Raw genomic sequence first — 22,271 nt, forward strand, 5'->3', positions numbered from 1 at the left:
CTCCAGACACTTTGATCCATCTATTACCACCCAAGAATAACAGCCTCTCCCATCCTCCCCTGCTCAAACCGGCTCGTTTGTGTCGGCGACAGGCATTCTTGTTTTTGTGGGCTTTTTTCCCCCTGTTCCTCCCTGGGCCCCCAGGGTGAGCGCGGGGTGACAATAAAGCAATCCCATCAACTCTGCGCTGATTGATCGACTACCCCCAATCCAGGTTAGCTTTCCTAGATATCGGATTGTTTCTTGTTTTCCGGCGAAAAGTCGATGGACTTTTCCTGTCGCTTTTTTTTTGTTGCTGTTGTTTAAAGGGAAATTTATTTTCTTAACTACAACAGACACTCACATGCACACACACACACACACACATTTATATATACGCTGTTTACACTCTCACAGCTGGAGAGTTTTGTTTATACCCCCGGTTGTTTTGGATCTGGAAACAAAATGAAGGGGTGGTGGAGGGGTAAAAACAAAAGATAGAAGACAGTTGAAGTCGAAGTACTTTCGCAGGGCTTTGGGAAAAATCTAGTCTAGTATGACAGTCTTGAGAGAGCACTTGACTGAAGTGTTAAGGGTGCGGGAACGTGCTGCCTGGCAGCTTTAATTTTCTCGGTGGTCTGCCGACTCAGTTAAAATGAGTATCTTTTTGAGGCTAGAGAGAGCACGATCTGCCATAACACAAAAATTACCACAAAGATTTGCCAAAATTGGAGGTACACAACGAGCCATGTTCAATTCGTTCCACTCAGAATGGCTGAGCAGGAGCTCCACTCTGTGTGAGAGCAGGAGGGACAGTGATATGGAATTTCTGGGTCGATATCAGAAGCTGATAATAGATAACAGATACTCTGTTGTTGCATTTACAGTGTAATCCACATGTGATGTGCAGTGAATGTAACTATGTGATCACAATGCTGATAAGGAAAGTAGTAAATAGGTATGAAGTAATTTGTATTGAATGTTTGTTCCAGTGAATTTGCAGGTAAATTTTGAGAAAGATTACAGTTACAACTAAGCTACAGGGGTTACAAATTAATACTGTGAGCAATGTGATATATTGTAATTGTTAAAATCACATTTTAGGACAACTGAGAACAGAAACACAGCTATCTAGCTTATCTAGAGTTTAAACCGAACACTAAATGAACCACTTTCTGACACCAATTATTGCATATAAATGAATAATTAAAATCAATACTGTATTTTTGACCCCTAAATTATATCAACAAGTCTGTGTTTATTTGTTAAAGATCAGAAACTCTACAGTCTGGGTAGATGAAATCTGGATGTATTTTAATTAGCTGATGTTTTTTGTATTCTCAGTGAATTATAAAAATATTTTTATTGGTTGCTTTCAGATTTCAAATGACTGCTTTGGGCTGCTATAAGTGTTAGACCAAAGCAAAGTTGTGGTTCGCTGGTTATTTCTAAGGTATTTCAGGTGGTTGTTAGGGTGTTGCCAACTGGCTGCTGTGGTGCCCCACGTTTTTGGTTGGGTGCTGCTAGTGTAGTTGTATCATAGTTACATAAGAAGCACTGCACTTATTCCATGAACAAAAAATCTGCTGCACAGGAACTGTGCACCCGATCCCACAGCTGTACCGAGAGAGAGAGACAGAGAGAGAGAGACAGAGAGAGAAAGGTAAACAGAAGTGAGGAGGAAAACACAGGCCCTCGCCTGGTGTCTTAATTGGCGTTGGAGCTGAGGGCTTGTAGAAAGAGCAAAGCAGCAAAGCTCCTGGGCCTCCCTTCTTTGGCAAACTCCTGCACTGTGTAAGAGTGTGGCAGGGTGTCTGGAAGCATATGCGTGTGTGTGAGAAAGAAAGAGAGAGAGAGAGACATGCATTACCTTTGGACTTCATTAAAAACTTGGCTTGGAGCTCTCTCACCAAGCAACACGTTTTCTCTCCCTCGGCTGCAGCACTGCAGGCCTCACGGGAGCTTTGCTCTCCGGATAAGAACATTACCAACACAACCGGCCCCCGAGAGACAGAGCTCTTACCAAAACACTCCACCGGAGCTCTGTCGCGACCAGCCACACTTTCTCCGGCACAATATAAACCAAATAAAAGATTGACCGCTTCCTGTGGGATGGGCTGCACTTGTCCCAGGTTGGTACGATATTCCAGTAGAGTGGATTTAAGCTCTGCTCCACTTATAGGCTCTTTTGTCATTTTAATTGTTATATGTCAGCCTTAAATATGTACAATTAGGATAGTGAAGTATTCATATTTGTGAATTTTCCATATTAGTGTTAAGTAGGGCCGGGACTAACAGTACTCTATTCATTACTTTTTTCTATTAATCACATAAATTGACATAAACTGAGTAACTAAGTTAAATTTGGTGAAAACCAGTTTGAAAAAATCTGATGTGTGTTCACACACCCCTGAAAAATTCAGATTTGTTTCTGTTTTTTCCTGTAATCTGAACAAGGCCTGACAGCGCAAGCTCACTGTTGGTGAGGAAAGTGTTAAGAACCCAGAGGTCACCTCTTCTGAAGCTTTGTGACGAGCATTCATTTCCATAACGAGCTCCTCTCGCGGCGCAAGTGGCCGCGGCCCCAGTGGCAATTAAAATCATGTCGGGACACGCCGGGATCTGTTGCGACGTCGCTGCTCAAAAACAACAACAACTGCGACAAACATCCAGCGAGCATCACCTCGACTACCGACAGCACGCGGTGTCTCTCTTTCCTCCTGTGTTTCTTGAGAAAGACTCAATTGGGCCCATTTTGCACAAAGAGCGGAGGAGGGGGGGGGGGGAGGCGGGTGTGTGAACGGCAGCCGTTTTGCTTTTGATTTCTGTAGCAGCTCACGAGCGCCACCGTTTCTCTCTCATTAGGCCGTGTGTCCCGCCGGCTCGGCGGACTCATCTGAGCAAATGATAGCAGAGAGTGAATCACACCAGGGTGGGTTTATGAGGACGAGAACAGCTTCACCATGGCCAATCACTCTCAGGCTGCCTCATGCACCAGCAGAAGCACTGGACATTTATCCCTGAGGCGATTTCACAACCATCGGCCATGTTAAAGGTTACAACTGTTCATTACGAAGACTTATTCATTACAAAAACATTACAAAACAAAAACTTTTGGTACTGTCATTTTCAGAACAAACCCTTGTACAGGGTATTTGCAGGTATGAGGAAATTAAATGTACACATATTTAATACTGTTCAGACTAGCTAACTTACATTTCAAATTTGGAAAATAATACTAACATTGAAAATTTAATAGTCTCAATGCATTTAGGTAAAGGTTAAACACATTTCAAGACAATTTTTTTTTAAGCTAAACTTACAACTTACAATTAAGACTAAGATAAATATGTCTATTTTTAAAATTTTACAGGAAGATGATAAAAATAGATACAACACAAATAACTACTTCCAGATTCCAAAATGTTCATGTTAAAAAATGTATTTTGTTTTATACGTAAAGTTTTACTGTCTCTCCAAACATGAAAAACAAATATATACAGTGTGGTGCGTGCAAACATATGTTGTTGCAAAATGCTCATGTATATATTTTTTTTACAAGATCTCAAACCTTGCTAACCAAATTATGCTTGAGGCATATGACATGTTATAATTAGGATCTGTCGGATCAATCACCTCTCCAAGCTTAAATTATAAAAAAAAAATTCTCAGACTCTTTACACCTTGTACTAACATTTATGTGTGCTTTTCCCAGTAACTGTGTAAACATATGAAAACAAAAGTATTCAATGCCCTCAAGGCAGGAGGAGGTTGTGGTTTTACAGTGCAGAATATTATCAAGAAACAGAACAGTTCAGGTTAACTGTCTAGCTGGAATTCCAAGAAAACTATTATAGAGAACTGCTCATATGCTGCTAAGACAAATTAAAACCTCATTTAAAGCACAGAGAGATCAAGTCAAGAAGATGGTTCACCATTCTACTGTGCAGAACTCCTTCATGTAAGAGTTATGAGCTTGATACAAAACTCAATGTCCAGAGTATTGCCACTTTTAAGTGGTGCCAAATTCATCATAAAACAAGTTTTCCAACAGGAAGGAGCACATGAACACGCCCTGATGTCAGAAACTGTAGTCAGACACATGGACATTTTTAATGCAGCACTAAAAAAGGGGCTAAATGTCACATCTATCTCATGCCCACTACCAAACGTCGCTTCAGATCCATGCCACCTTAATATAAACGTATGATTTTTTTTTTTTTGGTTTTATATGGTATGGACCTTTATTAATATTTTAATCGTATTTTAGTTATGTTTTCTCACATTACTCATATATCCCATATATAGATTTACAGATGTCTATGTATCCAGAAAACACAGATATATATATATATATATATATATATATATATATATATATATATATATATATATATATATATATATATATCTTTGTGAAAAAGAAGTATACTTATGTTACGTTATTTTGGAACCAATAATTTGTACTTAATTACTACTTATTTGTAATTAAAATGATATAAATTTGCACTAATTTCATATTAAGTATACTAGTCGTATTTTATTTCCGCCACTTTTTAAAATATATATATTTGTGTATATTTGTGTGAGCTGTCCAACTGAACATTAAAAATCTATATATAAACATAATAATAATGTACTTGAACTATATGCGCAATAATTCAAGTATACATTTTTTACTTATACTTACATTTTTACTTACTTAATCTGTAATTCAGTCTAATTTGAAAAAGTATACTTTATTTGGCTGTGCTGATTTTATACTGGTGATGTATTTAGTAAAAGTATATGCTTAGTATTATTTTATAAAACTGTGCTTTTTATGATAAAACTATACTTTTACTAAATGAGTCTAAAGGAGTCGATATTTCTGCAATAAAACTCTACTTCAGTCAAATTTGCTACAAAACAATAATTTTGTGTAGACAAATTAAAACTGTGATAATGACTGATAATAACTTTTATGTGTTAAATTTATACCTAAAAAGTTTACTTTAGTTACTTTAGTGTCGGTAAAAGAACTTAAAAAAAACTTGTAGCAATGAGATATATTGCTTTTGTTTTCCCCAGTTTTTATACACTCCTCAAAATAAATGTGATGTTAAATCTATATTTTAATCACATTTTTAATAGATTTTTAATGTTCAGTCGGACAGCTCACACAAATATACTTTAATTATATTAAATGGCAAAAATAACATATGACTAGTATACTCAATATGAATTTAGTGCCAATTTATATCATTTTAATTACAAATAAGTAGTAATTAAGTACAAATTATTGGTCCCAAAATATCATAATTAAGTATACTTCTTTTTCACAAGGGGAGTTACGGCTTCATCATAGTAAAACTTGCACAGTGTGCCTTAAAATAACTCTGTATGACTGTGGGCAACAGTGCGAATCTTATTATCAAAACGTAACCAACAGCAAACTTCCTGCCACTGACACCAGCTCAACAAACTCTTGAACTCTTGATTTATTTTTCAATCATTCACTTTGGGAATTTTTTAACCACTATGACTTTTACTGACACTAATACACAGAACATGTAGTTATAGGAGTGATTAAAATGTTAACTCAAATACAGGCCCATAAGATGAAGTGAAAGCACTGACTAAAATGGTCTTCTTTTAATTAGATTAGTTGACTCATTTAAAGAAACAGTCAACAGGTTAACCCCCAGCACTCGAGTTATTACTTTTGTTTTGATTGTGTATCAAATGTAGAGCTGCAGCACTCAAATCAAGACTGTAGACATGTTTTCTCTGGCCTCAGACTTGTTTGGACGCCACATTGTTTGTACACGGACTTGTCGGAATGTCACCAACATGTGCTGACTCATTATCATCAAGCATTATGCATCTGCCTGTGCCTTTTCAGTCATTATTTTGCTGATAATGTTTGTAGCGTTGGTATTTATTGTATTATGTGATGATTAACGGACTGAATATTTGATTAAATTATCAAGCAACTCAGAACCTTAACTCAAAAATTATTGCATCTGTTTGTGTTTGTTTCAGCCAATCAGATTAGAAACCAGTTTCATTTGTGTTAAAACTCTAGATTTTCCCATGCAGTCTCAACCACAACTTAATCAAGTTGATCTGATCACAGACCCCAGCAGATTCTGTATTGATGTGGTCTCGACCCTTTGTAGACTCTGCCTTAATTCGGTTTCGTCCCCCACGATCAGTCCTAATATAATCACGGCTCCCTCCAGACTTGGACTTGCCATGATCTTGACTGTTTATTTAGACACTGCTTTGAATTAGACTTGACCCTGCCCCTCCCTTTTTGATTCAGCCTTGGTTTATCTCAATCCCCCTTTAGATTGGGCCTTAACCTGACCACTACCATCATTTGGGTGTTTAACCTTAACTTTTTTCCGCCTGTAGACTCAACCATGACCTGGTCTTGACCCCTTCATTTGGTCTTAGCCCCTTTTTAGATTAAGTGTGCATTAAAGCATTTTTTCTTGCAGCTATTTCCACTATATTTACACAAGTATTGGAAGAGTATTGGGAGTATCCTCTTTTGATAGAGTAACTGTCTCTACTGCTGTGAGGATTTGGATGGAACACAGATCCACTACTTTTTTTTTCACAGCTAAATGCTCCAGAAAGTTGTTTTTTTATTGGCAATATTTCTCTTCTCAGGAATTAGACAAGCTGTGTGTGTGTATCTGCGCATCCTTGTCAGCAACTTAAAAAAGATGACCAATTATCTACCAATTCTAACAGATATCATTACTGCAACTGAGGAAGTATCTACATACCAGTCCATATGCTGTAAATAGGGCTGCTTATCGTGTATTGATGTGTATTGGTATGATACACATCACAATATATGGTTTATGAATCAATATCTTGTGATACTGTAAACAAGGATATATATGTATAATAGGGGTGGGCGATATGGCCCTAAAATAAAATCACAATATTTCATGGTATTTTGGCGATAACGATACTCTTGGCGATATGACAAAACACTGATTTAAAAATAAAATCAAGAATACACTACTGCAACAAAATAAAAATTAGGTTTTATTATTGTGTACGATATGATATGGCACACCCCTAACTGAGATATTAAAAAACACAAGAATTTGATCCGATTTGTAACAGAAGTCAATGATCCAGAATGTCATAATATTAATAATGCACTCCAAATATCTCCATATAGATATAATCTGTCTCCAGTAGATATAATTGGAAAGGAGAACAGTGTGAATTTTTTTCTTTTGCTAAAAACAGCAAAAAAGTAGTACCCTGATGTGATAATTAGGGGGTGGGTGATATGGCACGATATTTCAGGGTAAAATATCGTTCGCGATATTCAAAAATGTTGGCAATATTATCGCGTACGATACGATATTGCACACCCCTAATGTATAAATGTAATTATTAAAATTTTAACTTTAGGGAAACTGTCATAAATAACACTGGGCCCATTTTAATCCACCAGGTAAACTAATAATTAAAACTTTACTTTTTTTTATAAATGATACAATAATGATAAAGATTGAACAGCATAGACACACACAGATAGGCCCTGTTATTCTAAGCCTGTTCATCCCCAGCCCCTGCCTGGTCCGCCCACAGCCAAGGCCTTTTACACACACCTGCCCGCTCGCTGAAAGAGCTGAAACCGATACCTCCACGCAACGTCCTGGCCCGGCCACAGGACAGGCAGAGCGGAAGGACACAGAAAGAGACAGAGCATGAGAGAGAGAGAGAGAGAAGGGGAGGGAGGGAGAGAGGTAGGAGAGAAAAACGTTGACAAATGCAAAACAGAGTGAAGCTCTCCGAGCCAGACTGCTTATGTAGGGCCTTAAATCAATTTTACATGAAGGAAAAAAGCTGCGCAATGCTAATCTATCTGCCTTAATCCTATTGCTCCCAGATCCTTTGAAATCCACATTCTCTGCTTAATACTAAAACAAATACAAACCCCCTTTCTTCACTAATGAGCTCGCCCTTCAAAAACAATGAAAGGAAAAAAATAGTAAAAGCATGGATTTTTCGATTATTTTTTTTTTCCTGATATCAAAATCAGAACACATTATTTTAATCTGTCACTGTGCCTTTTTTTTTTTTTTAAAAAAGCAAGATTCGGCAGCTGATAGGATTGACGCTCGGCTCCCGAGCGAAAAAGCCATTCATGTCTCTCTGAAATTGCCAATTCAGTCTTTTCATATCCTGGCCTCCGCTACAGAGATCATATTGTTCTGGAAGGTCTGAAAAACAACAGCCGTGCCTCCGAGCGCAAAACATATTTTCTTCCTTTCTTCTTCTTTTTTTTTTTCTTCTTTTTGGTCATGAATCTGAAGACCTGTGCTGCAGAAGTGCCTCGACTATTTTTTAAAGATTTTTTTTAACCCACTTTTTATTTATTTATTTATTTTATTGTTTTATTTTTTGCCAGAAGCTCGGGCCTTGACACAGATAAGAAAAGGTTAAAGCAAATGAGAGAAGAGAGGGAAAGAGAAAAAAAAACACACTCTCTAGTAGTTTCTCAACCATATGCCGATACCCTTAAGACACCATGTGCTCTGACTTTGAAAGCTTTCGCTGCCAATTCCCCCGTTTGAAACCTGATTCACTCTGTAACAATACCTCTCTGAAAAGCATGAGGAAAAAGGGGAGGTGGGTGAAATCCATTATCGATCTCAGTCTTGTTTTGGGATGAAGAAGAAAAAAAAACTGATGAAAAAAGAGAAAAACTGGACCTGGACTTCCACCAGACAGATCTTCAAAGTCACAAGACAAAAAAACACGACATAATCTAATGACAACCTCTACAACCACATTAGCGCAGAGCAGACGTGGACGCTGACACGCTATTATAACCCCATCTGAAGCCCAAGAAAGGAGCTGCAGAGGCGACAAGTCAGTCTAAAACTCACACACCTGACCACCAGGGCCATATCACACCAAGGCCTTTCCAAAATGTCTCAAACCTGCCAAAACTTAGGTATGGGGATACTAAAGTCTTTTACCATTCACAGTAATATATATTATATATATATATATATATATATATTATATATATATATATATATATATATATATATATATATATATATATATATATATATATATATATATATATTACTGTGAATGGTAAAAGACTTTTTTTTTGTATATATATCTGCTTTTCTTTTTAAAACCTTTTGGAGATTATTTTAAAACAGTTTAATACAAATTATGGCCTTGATTATAAGAGTATAAGATTATAAGCTGGATGTATTTGTAAAAGGTCCTGTTTATTCTGAAAGATAATCTAAAGTGTAGACCTTTACAGTTTAAAGGGTTTTTAGTAGAATCAACCAAAAGCAGGACAAACAGACACAGGACAAACCCTCAGTCACCAATACTGCAACTCAGACCTCAGAAGTCTCTGGTTGCAGGTAGAAGAGCAGGAGGACGAGTCCAGCTGGACTCTTTATCACAGCTAAAGCAGGGCAGCTTTCAGACAGCACCAGCCGCCAGCAGAATGAATGCTGAATGAATGCAGTCTTACCTTAGGCTGAGCACGTCGAGGGAAGGCCACTTTGGGATCGATCTGCACACAAAGAGAGGAGGAAGGAGTTAGTACAGTAGCAAAACATAGTATATACAAGTATAGTGGTAAAGTAGGAAATAATAGTAATCATATACGTAACAGTAAGAACAAGTAACAGAAATACAGCAGAAATGTAATATTGCATCACATTACACACATTTCACACACACAAAGACACACACACATGATATGTATAAATATGTGTGTATGTGTTTATTGTATGTTTCTATATTAGAAATTAGTTTCAGATTACCCACATTCATTAAAAACAGATTCAGTTGCATATTCCATTTTGGAATATATTAATTACAATCATGATAAGTCTTGCCAAATTCTGGGGCCTAAATCACATCTTATCTTTAACTTTAAAATTTATTTACAACTTTACTTAAGATTTAACAATTTACTCACATTAAATTAACGCTTATTTCTGTTCGGATACAAATATAGTACAATAAAAAAGAACTGATTCCGATTTGAGATCAGAATCTAAACATTCTTCTTATCTGTTCTAATGTGAATAATAACCTCATCATCTCTTTTCAGTTTTCAATATAATCCCAATGCAAACATGCCGTTGCTGATAGTTTTGTAAGCAAACATCTGCTGATCATGCAGCGCTCCTGTTTAATTATATTCAGTGAAACATTTAGTAAATATAAGCTTGCTTAGTATTTATGACTATTATACTGAAATGTGGAACTACTTTGGGGATTTATATTTGATTGGTTTTGACTTGTATTTAATTAATAGCAGAGTTTTGGATTTTCAGCAGTGCATATAAGAAAAGTTATGAGAAGGAAACTTAAAATTCTACAATTCACACAATTATTTAGTTACATTATAAAAACAGTAAGATCTCATGACACGTTTATGTAATTTTCTTATATTATTTAACATTATTTATATACCAATTTGATTTTATATATCACTAGGTATCTCTACCTATATCATTGGTAATAACAATAATTTTAAAGATGGCAAGGATGATTCAGATAGTGCACTACACTTTTTTTTATTTAGATTTCCACATATGTAATTTGATACAGTGCTGTGAAACGTAAAATGAAATGACAAATAATGAAATGAAAATTAAATTAAAATGAGATAACTCCTTATTTAGGAGGTAAGTGTTTATTTACTCAATAAAACACTAATATTAGGTTCTTGCTACTTTTCACTGCATTTATTGTTACCTGCATCTGTTCTAATGTGATCTGCTGTTTTTCAACAAAAAAAAAAAAAACTCACTCTGATTTTGGGAAGAAATCTTAAATAATGTGTTTATGGGTCTAAAACATCTGCACAGTACTATGTGTGTATATAATCTGTTATACAAATTTCAGGAAAACAACATCTCAGCTATTAATGCCATTATTGTAATTATGTTTTATTATAAAATATTATTTTACTATTAATACTAATATGATTTATATCACTCTGCAGCCCTACTACCAACAATGATAACAGTTATTTTAATTAAAGCAGTAGTCATTCCACGTGATAACGTGTGCTAAGCCATACAGGCAAGAGAACAGAATTGTTCAGCAGACAGAATATTTAAAAGAGACACAAACACAGAGATATGCACACAGCCCGGTTCACTGATAGCAGCAGCAGGTTACAGGTAGAACTCTGTCTTCAGAGTTTTGGGGACAATACAACACAGAGAGATAACGACAAAAAAAACAAAGACTCCCGGATTTGCCATTATTCTAAAAACTGGAAAATAAGAGAGGACATCAGATTGGGTTTGGAACGGAGTTCTTTATATTTTTTACTCCCTGGTTTGTCATCTCATTAATTTCTATGTTTTGCCCCCCCCTGCCTTTTCTTCTCTCTCCCTCTCTGTGGTTAACCGGTACTGAGGCTTGCAGTGGGAGCCTTATCAATCTTGCATTTGGAATGAAGAGAAACTATTTCATGCACCAATGTCACGCTGCCTTCGCTCAGCTTTAATGCACGGCTCTTTAAAAGAGAACTTTCAAACAATCTCATCCAAGCAGACGTAGCGAGGCTGGTGAGAAAAAAAAAGGGAGGGGGGGGGGGCTGTATGGGGTTGTTACAGATGGGGGAGGGGCAAAACGTAAACAGATCGAAATTGTTCTCTTGCAGAAAATTACTTGTCCGTGTTCAGCAAGGCAAGTGCTTTACGTTGTGGTGAATCTCACACGATGGAGCTGCTGAAAGTTCACCTGCTATGGTGAGAAGGGCAAGTGTCACTATGAAGCCAAACAGCGACCACATACAATATGCTAGCTGCGACTGTGTCTTATCTGAAATTGGTGGATTTCCTCCATGTTTTGTATGAAATGAATGAATGGACACTTAAAAAATTACTATCACGTCAGAAACCTGTTAATCTTAACAGGAGAGAGGTGTGTATAAACAGTTCACAGCTGCTGGAGTTTCTGCAACAGTAGAGTGTTTTTATAAAAAGAAAGGGCTTCATTCACAAATATCCTTTTTAAAAAAATTACTTATTCGCCCAATGTTGCTTCTTAAAACCCTGACATACACCAATGTGTAATTTGTCAAATTTACAAGGACAAGAGAATTCATCATTATAAGAACAAAGCTAAGAACATTTCTGTATATACTCCTCCGACTTTTCTCAAAAACTAATTAAAGATCATTCTTAGAAAGATGTTGGTGAAAGGAGACACATGGTTTTACATCTATCTGTTTTTGAGAAAATATCTACCAAAATTTCAACATCAGATTCATGATCTCTTTTTAAAACTAGAGAATAAAATTGGTCACAGCTCTTCTCTTACAACAAACAATATATACTACTATTTTTCCATGATATGGACATTTAAAAAATACAAAAATAAATCAGTATAGCTGTGTAGCAGTAGCTTTATTATAAAGTACAAGACAATCAATCTTATACTAACCATAATCTATACTAGACTAATTCACATAGTGCTTTCAAAGCACTTAAAAAAAGGAGTTTCTCTAAGGGTTCATCAGTAAATCAGTGGGTTGCTACAGTTATTTACATTAAAGGAAAAGCTCCTGCAGAAGGTTCTTTACAGGGTTCTTTACAAATGATTTTAAGCAGCACCAAAATTGTTTTCTCTGCCATTACAAATCAAAGAGTCCTTTTTCTTTTTTAAATACACACTTTAAAAAGGTTCTTTTATTAAACACTATATTGAGTCTTCATCGATTTTTGATTTTGTTTTTCGAGGTGCACAACTGAAATGGGTTTCAGCACCAAGCTCAGCGCTATACGTCTCCTAAAACACACAGCTAAACAAGGCTAAGAAATTAAAGCGACACTGGTGTTATCTGGAGCACACCTTCATTACCCCGTTGTGTGCCTCATTTGCTGGAGCGACGGGGAGATGAGAAATTTGTCTGGAGTGCCGCAATGTCCCGTCCCCCCCACCCCCCGCCATAATTCCATTTGACAGAGTTATGACTGTTATCTCTGTAAATCAGGTCAATTTGGGAGATGAATTCCATAACACCTGGGTATGGTAACCTTCCTCATAATGAATTCCATGTAATGATTCGTTTTAGCAATTAGCCCCAGGCACAACCAATTCAACCTCAATTACTCCATGGAAGCAGCCCTATCAGAGCAAAGACAACACCACGCTTTGAATTGCAAAGCAGTTTGACTTTTTGATGAGCCATTTTTCTCTAAAAAGCACCCCGCCCCTGCAGCCACACACACGCACACACACATGAAAGAATCAAAGTTTCTACTTTTGCAAAAGCGTGATCTCCTCTGAAAGAAGTTACAGCTGATTGAGGACATATATGACAGCGACCCACAAAGTGGAAAAGATCCCACACAAGATTAACATGGCGATCAACACTGGCAACTTAAGTACACATACCGTGTCTGTCATGTAAAAAATATATATCTACATAACTGTGTATCTATGTCTTCTCTATTTTTTGAAACAACCTAATTTTGGCACAAGAATGTCAGAATTTTAAAATAAATGGACAAATAGAAACATTCCAAAATTATAACTAAGATTTTTTTTTCTTTCACTATAAGTATTATTAGCAGCAGTCTTTTAAGATTTTTTTTAAACTGAAAGCAGCTCCAATCCTTAGAGATGAAGGAAAAAGGGGATAATAAATTAATAAATAAGTTTTAGCGTGCATCTACAACCAGCCCTGCAAAGCCAAATATATTTATTCTAAAAACAGAAATGTTCTGGTCACAATAGCCTTTTCTGGATAGCTGTGAAATCACAGCTCTGATAATAGCACTACGGTACTACGGGACAAGAGCTACGGTAAACATGCAGACATCAAAAAGTCATATTCACACTTTACTTGTTCATTCACACATCGTTACAGCACAAAAAGCTAAATTAGAACTGAAGTGAGCTGACAAGCTAAACAAGAGCTGCTAAAATCACCATTCATCTCCTCTAAAAGATATATAACACTGCACCACAATGCAGGAACCTTTTTTCACATGCTCAGTACAATTACATATTTTTTCCAATTATTACAAGCCCCAAAGCTTATGGACTATCACTCTAAAAATGGTTTACTTTTTGTCATTTTTTACTTTTTAAGGTTTCTGAGTGACAACCGGTTATCAGTCTAAGTTTTGCTTTCATTCAATAAAAACAGCATGTAAAATATCAGACCAATCAGTGCACACCTTCTATTTCAGATCATGGCTTTGGGGCTGAATGACTCTCTGTGGACCAGAGCAAACGAGAAAATGCCATCAATTTGTATCCTTTCAGTCAAGGTATTTATGCAAATGCAGGGCTGATGGGAGAATTAGCTCGCATTCATGTCAGAAAGGGTGACCAGTGACTGGACCCAGATTACAGTGTTTACAAAAATAAAGGGGGTGAGAAATATGCAGAAACATGGAATATCTAGTTTCCTCTAAGGTCTAGTTAAGTTTTGTGTCTGTTTATTTTGCAAACACAGAAGGAAAACTCCCTTTAAGACTGGTGTATGCAAATGAGGTCTGCTGTGACTGGCTTGTCTGCACTGTGTCCTAATCAGCCTTAACTGTTGCCTATAAAGTTGTTGTGAATGGTGTTGTTTTCTCAGCTTCTCTAATCTAATCATCACTTATGATCAAATGTGTGGCATTCTGGATATTTAATTAGATTTTTTATTCTCTGATTTTCAACTGCTTTCTAAGACATTCTTGAATCAACTACAATCTAATTTTGTGTTTAGTTTCCTATTTTCACATTCACAGCACCATGCAAATGTCTTAGACCCCCATGCAATCCATTCATAATTATTTCTCTCCACAGGTTTTTTTTTTTGCCTGTAAAAAGTAAAATAAATAAATAAAAAAAGCCAATAAAGCACTCATGTTCTGGTGGTTCACTGATGTGTTGGTTTAGAAAAACATAGGATTTAGATAGAAAAATAGATTTTGTTTTCTGTATTGTGCATAAAATGTAGATATTTAAGAGCAGTAGTCCAGCTGAGCAATGTTTAGAGATATGTTCTGCAATGCTGTATCGATTCAAATGAATCAAAAACAAAGTACAGTTTTTAATTACTAGTTTACATGCAAAGATTGGTGACAGTGGTTTGTTTTGTATTGTATTTAAACCCCAACTACTAGATATCAGTGTTTGACTCTGTCTTCAGATCCTTTAGCTATTATTGCACAAAAGGTATTTTTATTTAACTTAGATTTAATTAATACAATATATTTTTATACTATGACAGTAACAAACTAGTAACAAAAATGCAATATATGTAATATAGAGTATAGCAATATATGGCAATACATCAAATTGAATCTTTGGATTGTTGTTCAAATATTATTTTCAGTTTGTGTTCGTGCCAAAACATTATGATCCTGTGTATCCTTAGCTCTAAGACTACAAAATTAAGCTAGCATGAATTTAGGAAAAAATATATATATTTTTTTCAAATCAAATTTTATTTATGTAAATTTTATCCATTGTCAGGAATTATACAGAAGTTTGGATTCCACCTTTATGTACAGACAAAAAAGAAAAAAAGTAAAGCATAATTTCAGACAATAAAAGCATAAAAACAGCCACAGAGACAAGAAAACAGAACAAGCTTAAAAAAACAAACACACAGGGTGAGTTAATATAGGGCTCAATCCTCAAGAATCAATGTGATTAAATCCCACATCAATATCAGAGCTTATTTAGCTTTATTTTACCTGTCCAGGCACAACAAAATCTTTTATTGCAGAATGCTGGCCATTGTTGTGATCAGTGTTGACTGGACCAGACTGAACTACATCAATAAATACAACATAGATTTAGAGTTTTGTTGTTTTATGAGCAGCCAAATCCTCATTTATGCGATCCATGAAAGCTTCAACTAAAAACTAAAAGTAAACCTACACATTATTATATGGGTGGTTTTAATGTTACGGTTGTTTGTTGAAGGTGTTCCTTAATTGCTGAAAACATATGGAGAAAGAAGCTGATGGTCTCCGTGTTTGAGGCGAGTTGTCATGGGTAGCTTATTAAGGATTGATCACACAGTGCTAAAACCTCAATAAATCACTAATAAATCTCCATCTCCTGCATACTGACTCCTTCAATAATCAGTTAGACTTTTATACGCTCATATTAATGAGACAGAAACTGACCACAGAATACAGAATAATCATACGAGAATTCACTTGAGACGTGCGGTGCTCCACTGAACGAAAGCTCCCAAGCGCCTCGCTTTCTAAGAAGTAATGCCAGGCCATTAGAAGAATAAAACTGAGCCGGTGCATTGCTCCCTTTGCTTTTTTTATCTGCTTTGGCAGGGTTTCTCTTGCACTGTCTCTCAGGGCCTGCTCAGCGAAAGATGAGGGGGAAATCAGGGCAGAAGCCAATTGCTTTACATCCTTACAGCTTAGATCTTCCTATGGATTCTGTTCATTATTAGAGCTTCTAGGGAACGCTTCTTCTCCTTCTCTCAGCAAATTTAAAAAAGCCCAGATGACAGCTACAGTTAGTGGGCATCTGAAGAAAGAACAGGGGCCAGTGGAACAGAAAGGTGGGGTAGAGCAGCAAATTAGCTCCAAACTGTCTTAGATATTGAAAAAATGTCTTTATTTAAGTCTTAATTATTTCACATTAAAAAAAAAAAAAAACCTGCAAAAATGTGTTCGTTATTCAGTTTCATTTTGCTTGGTTTTGGTTTCGACCTAAAAAATGTTATTCCGATAGACCCTTAGTAATACAGAAACTGCAGAACCAAAGACGGAACCTAAACTTTCAATCCAACACCACTTTCACGTTTGTAAGTAGATCGGAAGACAATGTAGTGAAGATTTAAAGCTGATGATTACTGCTGTCAAAAACAGCTTTTACATTTTAATCACTTTTTGGCAGACAAACAAAAAAAGAACAAAGCAGAAATGACAAATAGCTGAGATGTAAACAAAGTCATTTAGAGTGGGTTTGGTGTGACAGGCTCAGTTCTAGAAAAAAAAAATATATATATATTGGTAAATATTAGCTACGAGTTGCTCACACTGGTGGTGCATGGAACAAGCATCTCTTTTAAAAGCTCCCTCACATACAATTATTACACCGGATGTTATGAATAGTAGGGGTGGGCGATATGGCCCTAAAATAATATTTCATGGTATTATCGCGATAACGATACTCTTGACGATATGACGAAATACTGAATTTAAAAAATGTTTTCAAGAATACACTACTGCACCAAAATGAATATTAGATTTTCTTATTCCATATGATATGATATGGCACGCCCCTAATTGAGATATTAAAAAATACAATAAATTTATCAGATTTGTTACAGAAGTCAATACTATAATATTGCGCTCTACATATATCCAGTATTAAATAAAAAAACAAATGATACTGGACAGAATCTGTTTCTAGTAGATATATAATGGGAAATGAGAACAATTTTTGAATAGTACTGTGTGTTGGGAACCTGGCAATACAATGCAGATCACAACACAGGAGCATTGCAGTATAAAAATATAAGCAACATTACAGTTACTGAGTAAAATTCATCCCTTTTTGCTTTTGTACATATATCTGAGCCAGTCTGAGATAATACTGTACAGTGTATGCAGTGCCTGGTGCTGCCCACACCAAGCTACGCTGTTTGGCAACTAAAGCAAAAACAGCAGAAAGTGACTCATCACCACTTTTCTGACACTCACATTCCCCCCAAAGTGTAACTGTACACCTATGCAGAGCTAACCTTGCTTGCCACGGTGGCGGCAGCAGCGCCTGTTTCGCAAATGGCAGCAAAGCAGGTGACTGTGCAGGTGCACACCACAGACACACACACACACACAGACACACACACATAAGTTCAAGGCCTTAAACAACCGTCTGCTCCCATTCCATCACTGTAGCTATCAGAAATGATAAAGAAAAGAGATGAGTGAAAAAAAGTCAAACTTGCAGCTCAATTACAGCACAATTACTTACAGTACCAGAGCACAGCTGGAGTTAGTGGAGTCTCTGAACAGGCCCAATCCTTTAGCAGCTTTTAGCTTTTATTAGTAGTAGAAACTTAAGAAAAAGGGTATTTGACAATAACATACCTGTATCTGTGTACTAAAACAAAACACTCTAATTGTTGCGAATAAATATGTGCATAATGTAGCTTAAGGCATTTAGTATAGTGCATTTGGATCCTGGAAATCAATTAAGTAAATTTACCTGCCTAATATTGTGTAGATCACTTTTTTGCCACTGCAAAACATGCAGCACAGACTCTGAAGGTGCCCTGTGGTATCTGACACCAATATAGAGTCCTGTCGCAATAACTTTTTGGATGATATACCATGTATAATAATAAATAGCATAATAATTAAATTCTACCCTTTCAAAAAGCAATGAACTTTTTAAATAATTTGATATGATATAGACACTGGATTTGGAAAAGAACAATCTATTAATATCATACATGAACATAATATAAATTAAATGAAACACTATTTTAAAAGTACAAAGTCAACATACTGGTTTATTCACATTTATGGGTTGTCCTAATGGGCAGTTCTAAAATCAAAAGAAATTAATGAGGTCATGTATGTGAATATGTTGTGAGGTGGGGCCTCCATGTGCATCAAACTCCATGAGCCTTGGGTTACCATGACCCTGACAACAGTAAAGGAAACGACTGTTCCCTTGCTGACTATCACTATCACCATAAGGGTCAAGCAATTGGCTGCACTTTCATATTTAGAGAATCTTACTGATAAACATGTCATAGAAAATGAGGATAATTCAAATATTTATATCCAGCAGCGGACAAATGTAGCATACTATATTTGATAAAGTCTGACCCTGCACATCCTGCGATTTGACTACTGTACACTGTGCACACTGCGAAGGTGATGCTTAAACAATATATACCATGGAGCTCAGCTACACAATACAGTGTTTTCCAGCCGAAATATATGCAACACATTCTCCGTGGCCAAGATCGTGAACACATGAAACTCAAGGCACAAACCAAAGGCTCAAATGCAAAACCCCCCACACTATTTAAAGGTTAATGCAAGCCTTTTTTAAAGCAGCGCACACCTGCATATTATTGGAAATCATTTCACACTGCGCAGACAAAATGGGAGCCAAACAGCGTGTCTTTAATCATAACCTGATTTGCTGCAATTTCCTTTAATTTTCCTTTTCTGCAAAACACAAACACACAGTTTCCCCACTAACCAAAAAAAACAACATTGCTTCTATTTTTATGAGCAATTGTAAGCAGACAGAGAAGCGACAGCTGTGGTGAAAGAATGGACGCAACATCCAAGTGCAACAAATGCACAGCGCCCGCAGTCAATTCTGCATGATGTAGCAGAGGACTGACATTTAAAGCAGATTAAACATACATGTGCAAATGCAAAGTGTTATGCCTGTGTCAACATGTCCTGTGTATGTGTGTGTGTAGGTCTGCTGACCAAGCATTTAAAGGGGCTATTTCATGTGTTACTTTGAATAAAATCACATGTCAGCTTGTCAGCTTTACAGGAGAAGGGAAAAAATAGTATTTAAAGGGCAATATTACCAATTTCTGCATTTCTGATTTTGCTGCTGGTAGACAGGGCATTTCTGGTATTTACTACAATGTTCAAATGTCATTACGCAATTAATTACCTTTAAACAGACACATAACATCAAAGTGTGAACATGCTGAAAGTAATTTTTAAAAATCTGTATGAATAAATGAAAGGATTTTTTGATGCTACTTAACTCATTTCTGGTATTACCAAGAACGTTCAAATGTAATTACACAATTAATAAGATATACATAGACGTATCCCATTGAAGTGAAAATCCAATGAAAAATATTCAGCACAAATAAATGCAAGATTTCTTGATGATAATTACTACGCTGTGCAAATGTAAAAATAAGAATTTCTGCACACATTTAACGTTTCTTGCTGATATTTGCTAGATTGTTCACATGTAATTGCCCTATTACATCAGTGAGCACATCACACTCAGTACACGGCACATACACTAAACATTCTACATTTATGTAAAAGTAAATGTAAGCTTTTTGCTCAAATTCTGGCTGACCTATTGCTGACATTTGCTAGACTGTTTAAATGCACTTCTGTCATTAATTTTATTATAATGAGCTTATCAACACTAATGAAGGTTATAAAGTTGCAAGACATTTACTGAATTTGGTGATATATTCAAATGTAATTATATCACTATGCTAGTGAGAATATTTCACACTGTAAAGGGCAAGTCCCCCAAACTTTCATAATTTCAGCATAATTACAGAGTTGAAATGTACACCAAGTGGTTTTGATGTGAAATGCTCTATTCTAAAGGAACTTACTGAGTCATAACTGTTCACAGTGGTGCTAAATGGAATCAGACATCTGAAGAGTCGAATAGTTCTAAATGCTGCATTATAGATCAATATTACATAAAATGTTTATGAGGATGTTACCTGAATAAACTGGAGACACTGTTTAATGATTGTTGTTTTAAAAGTCTTTAGCAGAGGATAAAAGGCCAAATAATTTAATGATTGATTTAGTTTAATGATTGTAACAATTTTACCATCATTAATAAAACATACATAACTCAAAGGACACATGGTGCTGGTAGCTTCACTAACAGATTTGAATAGTAAATAAAGTATATGTGTATAAAGATCCAATCACAAACCATGTATATTTCGATCCCATTTCAGTAATTAAACTATGCCAATTTTTTAAAACCGTAAAATGTAATATGAGTTTATTCTAAATGATTCTCAAATCCTCATAAAAACGTTTAAAACTGAAAAGGACTCATGAAATGGTAAAAATAAAACAAAAATTTTCTATGATGGCAATGAAATCCTCCTTTGCCTTTACATTTATAAAACAAACCAACAATGAACTCTCACAGCCCCACCCCCTGCTATTGTGAGCAACAAGTCAGTGTCATGGAGAGGCGAGCGCGACTGTAACTTCACACTACCTGACGTCAAGCAACACCCCGGTACACCTAAAAGCCATCTCCGAAAGCTCCCCTTCAGCAGGACTCCGGCAATCAAAGCCATTTATTTTTCAATATGCGCCGCTCCATTCGTCGCGCTGATTGAAGCAGGCTGCATAACACCCCCCGCTGAGGGAAAACTTCAGATGAATCTGATTTCAGCTGAGCGCCATCTATTCCGACGCCGCGCCAGCAGCCCTTCAAAAATCAGTGCCGCGCTTCATTATTCGGCTGCTGGTAGCTATACAGGCAGAGCCCCGCAACGTGACATTTCAGAGCTTTTAAAATGACAATGGTGAGGAGGAGGGGTTGGGGTGTAGACTGAGGGTGGTGGGGGGGATAATGTGGCATACAGGCAGTGTGGGACATGGATGCCCTGTGACGTTTTTCGATTTCTGATTTAAGCAAAAAGATAAAAATAAACAGTGCCACGTGGCGACGTCCCGCTATGAGAGTGGTAACAAAGCACGTCAGTACAGTGCATACATCAGCTGAACGCTGTTATTAGTTGAATGTCAGCTGTCAAATATAACACAAGAATGGAATACGAAACACTCGCACCATTATAGTGTCAAGTTATATAGTGCTGAAAACCTTTTAAAATCTATTTTAGCTCTGCACAAATTAGCTTGAACAACACGGTTGTACTGAACTGTGGAAACCAACCAAATACCTGATGATTTAAAATCAATTTTAGTCTATACTAAGTACTGTTTCATTTATTTCAAGGGTACACCTAAACCATAGAAGTCAATCAAGTGTCTGATGTGTTAAATAGCATTATTTTATTGATAAAGCCATGCTTTAGATTTGGCCATTTATTTTGGATAATGGGTAGATAAACAGCAAAAATAAAATAAAAATACATTTTAACTCTGTACTGAGTAATGTTTTCTCAAAGGCTACATCAGAACCACAGAAGTCACGCAAAAATATAATAGGAGAAGCAGTTTGATCATTTGATCTGTACAACGATTACTTAAAAAGCAAAAACATTTAAGAACATTTAACTCTGCATTAAGTGATGTTTTCTTTTTGTGAAGACCTTAACAATACAAGTCACCTAAGGTGGTGTGCTTTAGTTCCAGTCATTGGATTTTGTAGTCATCCAAATACTCAAATATGCTTTTGAAAACCTTTTAAAATCTATTTTATTGGACTAAGTAATGTTTTTGAAGGCCATGTCTAAAACATAGAAGTCAACCAAGTGCCTAAAGGTGTAGCCTGCCATGATATATATAAATAAAGGAATGCTTTGGTTCCAGTCATTTGATCTGAACAAT

At 36.2% G+C, this 22,271-nt stretch overlaps 1 protein-coding gene across 8 annotated transcripts in view; it reads right to left on the minus strand.

The window, feature by feature from the left end:
• The window catches only part of msi2a (musashi RNA-binding protein 2a), a 281,548-nt gene that overhangs the window by 256,664 nt on the left and 2,613 nt on the right, over positions 1-22,271 (minus strand). For all 8 annotated transcript variants that reach the window (XM_022680981.2, XM_022680983.2, XM_022680980.2 and 5 more), the window contains exon 5: positions 9,506-9,547. In XM_022680981.2, coding sequence (XP_022536702.1) covers positions 9,506-9,547 — 42 coding nt within the window. The remainder of the gene's footprint in view (positions 1-9,505; positions 9,548-22,271) is intronic.

The sequence above is a fragment of the Astyanax mexicanus genome, chromosome 20 (genome assembly GCF_023375975.1).
Source record: "Astyanax mexicanus isolate ESR-SI-001 chromosome 20, AstMex3_surface, whole genome shotgun sequence".
NCBI lineage: Eukaryota > Metazoa > Chordata > Actinopteri > Characiformes > Acestrorhamphidae > Astyanax > Astyanax mexicanus.